The 2,563-nt window shown below is 37.5% G+C and overlaps 1 protein-coding gene across 1 annotated transcript in view; it reads left to right on the top strand.

Moving 5' to 3' along the window:
* Positions 1-1,892, top strand: part of higd1a (HIG1 hypoxia inducible domain family, member 1A) — a 3,924-nt gene extending 2,032 nt beyond the window's left edge. The window contains exon 4 of the mRNA XM_014029489.1: positions 1,672-1,892. Coding sequence (XP_013884943.1) covers positions 1,672-1,757 — 86 coding nt within the window. The 3' untranslated portion in view covers positions 1,758-1,892. The remainder of the gene's footprint in view (positions 1-1,671) is intronic.
* The last annotated feature ends 671 nt before the right edge of the window (positions 1,893-2,563 follow it).

The raw sequence follows: 2,563 nt of genomic DNA, 5'->3' as shown, positions 1-2,563 counted from the left end.
GTCTTAGAGAGAGGCTTTTATACCAGAACACAGCCGCTGTGAAGTAACTGTGCAGAAGCACGTCACCGCGGAGAGCCGTTAACCAATATGCAAATTAGTCTGCAGTACCACTGCTCCACCCATATGAGCAGCAAAAAGACGTTTTTAGACCAAATATTACAGATTTGAACAAATACACACAAAAACATCAAAATTAGCACAGAAACAGTTCTATATAACATTTTAGACACATTATAGACAGTTTATCAGCTAAAACAAGTTAATTTTGGGTAAGTTACTCTTTAACCGACCCTTTCAGGTTTTCATTAATGTGCTGGATGTTATGGATTCAGAAAGCTAAAACACTAAAACAGCAGAAATGAAGGTCATACAGATGTTTGCTCCATTGATGACAGCCATGGATTAATTCAGGCGTTGGTTATCTGGGCCTCAGCAAAACTGCTGTGTCATCCTGACTGGTTGACTTCACATATCTACAGCTGTGTGTATTTTAAGATTTTCTCAGACATAAAAGCATGCCACAGTTTATTTTTTTTATTTTTTAGGTTTTTTTTTTTTTTTTTTTGGGCTGCTTGCAAACACAACACTGAAAGTCGACCCCCTCCTGTTGAATTCTGCTCACATCTGTGGTGAAACTGTGTCTTCAGGGCCAATAGCATGAGCCGTGGGCTTCGTCACCATAAAGACAAACAGGACTGTACCTTCTGGTTGTTTCACATCAGTGACATTCAGTTGCATCTAATTACACCCAAACCGGTTCACGCTCTTCCACACATTCCCTTTTTGCGGTTATTTCACACAGTTATCGATAATACACAGGAGAGAACCAGACGGCTGGGTGACACAACAAATGGAAACCGAGAAAGGGAAAAAAAAAAAAAAAAATACAGCAGTGTAACAAACTGCAGCTTCCTGATCTCCAACTTGACAACAGTTTGACTTTGCAGACAAAATATATATAAAAAATTTAAGACAGTTTTCTTCTGTTTTTTCATAAAATGAGCTAGCTATTTAATTGAATTTCAAAATAAACCGTGAAGAATGTTAGCCTAAAATCTCAGTTGTGTCAGGTTGTGGTTTGAGCACAATATCAGAAAAAAATAGATCATGTGATGGTGATGTGTGCCACTCTGCCCAAATAATAGCTACACCATTTTATTTGATAAAATGACTGTTTAATATTCATTTATTCAGGTTTTTAAACATTTTTAATTTTCACACACAAAATCTACATTTCAGAGATTTATTTTTGATATGTTTGCAGATGAGTTGTATTGTTTAGACTGATCAGGTTCAAATCAGTCTTAGATTTTCTAATCTCTTTAGAAGGAGTCCACATACAGTATTGCTGAGTACAGTAGATACTTTTTTTTTTCTTATTCCAGAATGCGTTCGTTGTAGTTTTCCTGAAATGCTCCTGAACAGGTTCTGAATGGTACTACTGAGACGATTATTTAATTGTGCTCCCCCTGGTGTCTGAGACTACAGTATGGTTAGGTGCACAGTTTTGTTGCTTATGTTTTAATTTAGACTAAAACTACTGCAAGTGTCTGTATTACAGAAAACTTGATGTYGTCATTTATAAAGTCTGAGCTGCATCTGTTTCTGAATTGTTSTTAAATAGCTGCAAGAGTCTCCATGTAACTTATTTTTTTTTTGTTTGTTTTCTAGGAGTCCTGTACTCGATGTTCACACAGTACGTTATAGGTCCCATGAAGAGCAGAAAGGAGGAGAACACAAGTGAACGTGGACTGTGATCATTCTGTGTCCTTTAGAACTATCATATTTAGGTGTGCAATCAGAAGCTAATTAAARGCACAGTGTGTAGGATTTGTTGTTTTCAGCGACATCTAGTGGTTGAATCATCCTCCCTGGTCCTCCCCCCACCCCCACCCCCCGCTTCCAAACACAAAGGAGTTGCTACGGTGTCTCTCAGGTGTCAAAAACCTTTCATAATTCCAACCGCGATGTCTACCAGCAGCTTCAGGGCTAGTGATGTTTCAAGTGGTAAGATTATGAGCTTTAATAAGTAAAATGATCCCAGCTACAATGACAGACAACAAATATTACGTTTATAGTATTATAACTAAAACTGTTTTTGACACCGCCACCGCAGTTTGGCCTTCATGAGCCTTCGTAGACAAGATGGCGGTGCAAGATGGCGGCTGCCTGTAGGGCGACCTGCGACCATGGAGATATAAACAGCTTTTTGTAAGGCAAAAATAATAAAACAAGGTCTTTGTCTGCAATGATTAGAAATGTTTTTTATTGTCATTAGTGATTATCTCAATTTCGGCTAAAATAATTGAAAAAAATCCTACACACTGTTCCTTTAAGAAAATGGCTAATGGCACTTCCTCTTTTTACACATCAATGACCACATTCTAACTTTTTTGTATTTAAGAATTTCTGTAGTGCTTAATTTAGCACTTTGTGACTGCAAACACAGCTGGTTGGGTGTTTGGAAGATGCCAATACTGATGGTGTGTGAGTGATATTATTTATTAAAAAAAGGAAGTGTAGCAGATGAAACTGTTTATATGTATGGGAAAGCTAAGGCTAA

The sequence above is a fragment of the Austrofundulus limnaeus genome, unplaced genomic scaffold (genome assembly GCF_001266775.1).
Source record: "Austrofundulus limnaeus strain Quisiro unplaced genomic scaffold, Austrofundulus_limnaeus-1.0 Scaffold6, whole genome shotgun sequence".
NCBI lineage: Eukaryota > Metazoa > Chordata > Actinopteri > Cyprinodontiformes > Rivulidae > Austrofundulus > Austrofundulus limnaeus.
Note: the sequence above shows the minus strand (reverse complement) of the source record. Positions and strands in the feature narration are given on the sequence as shown.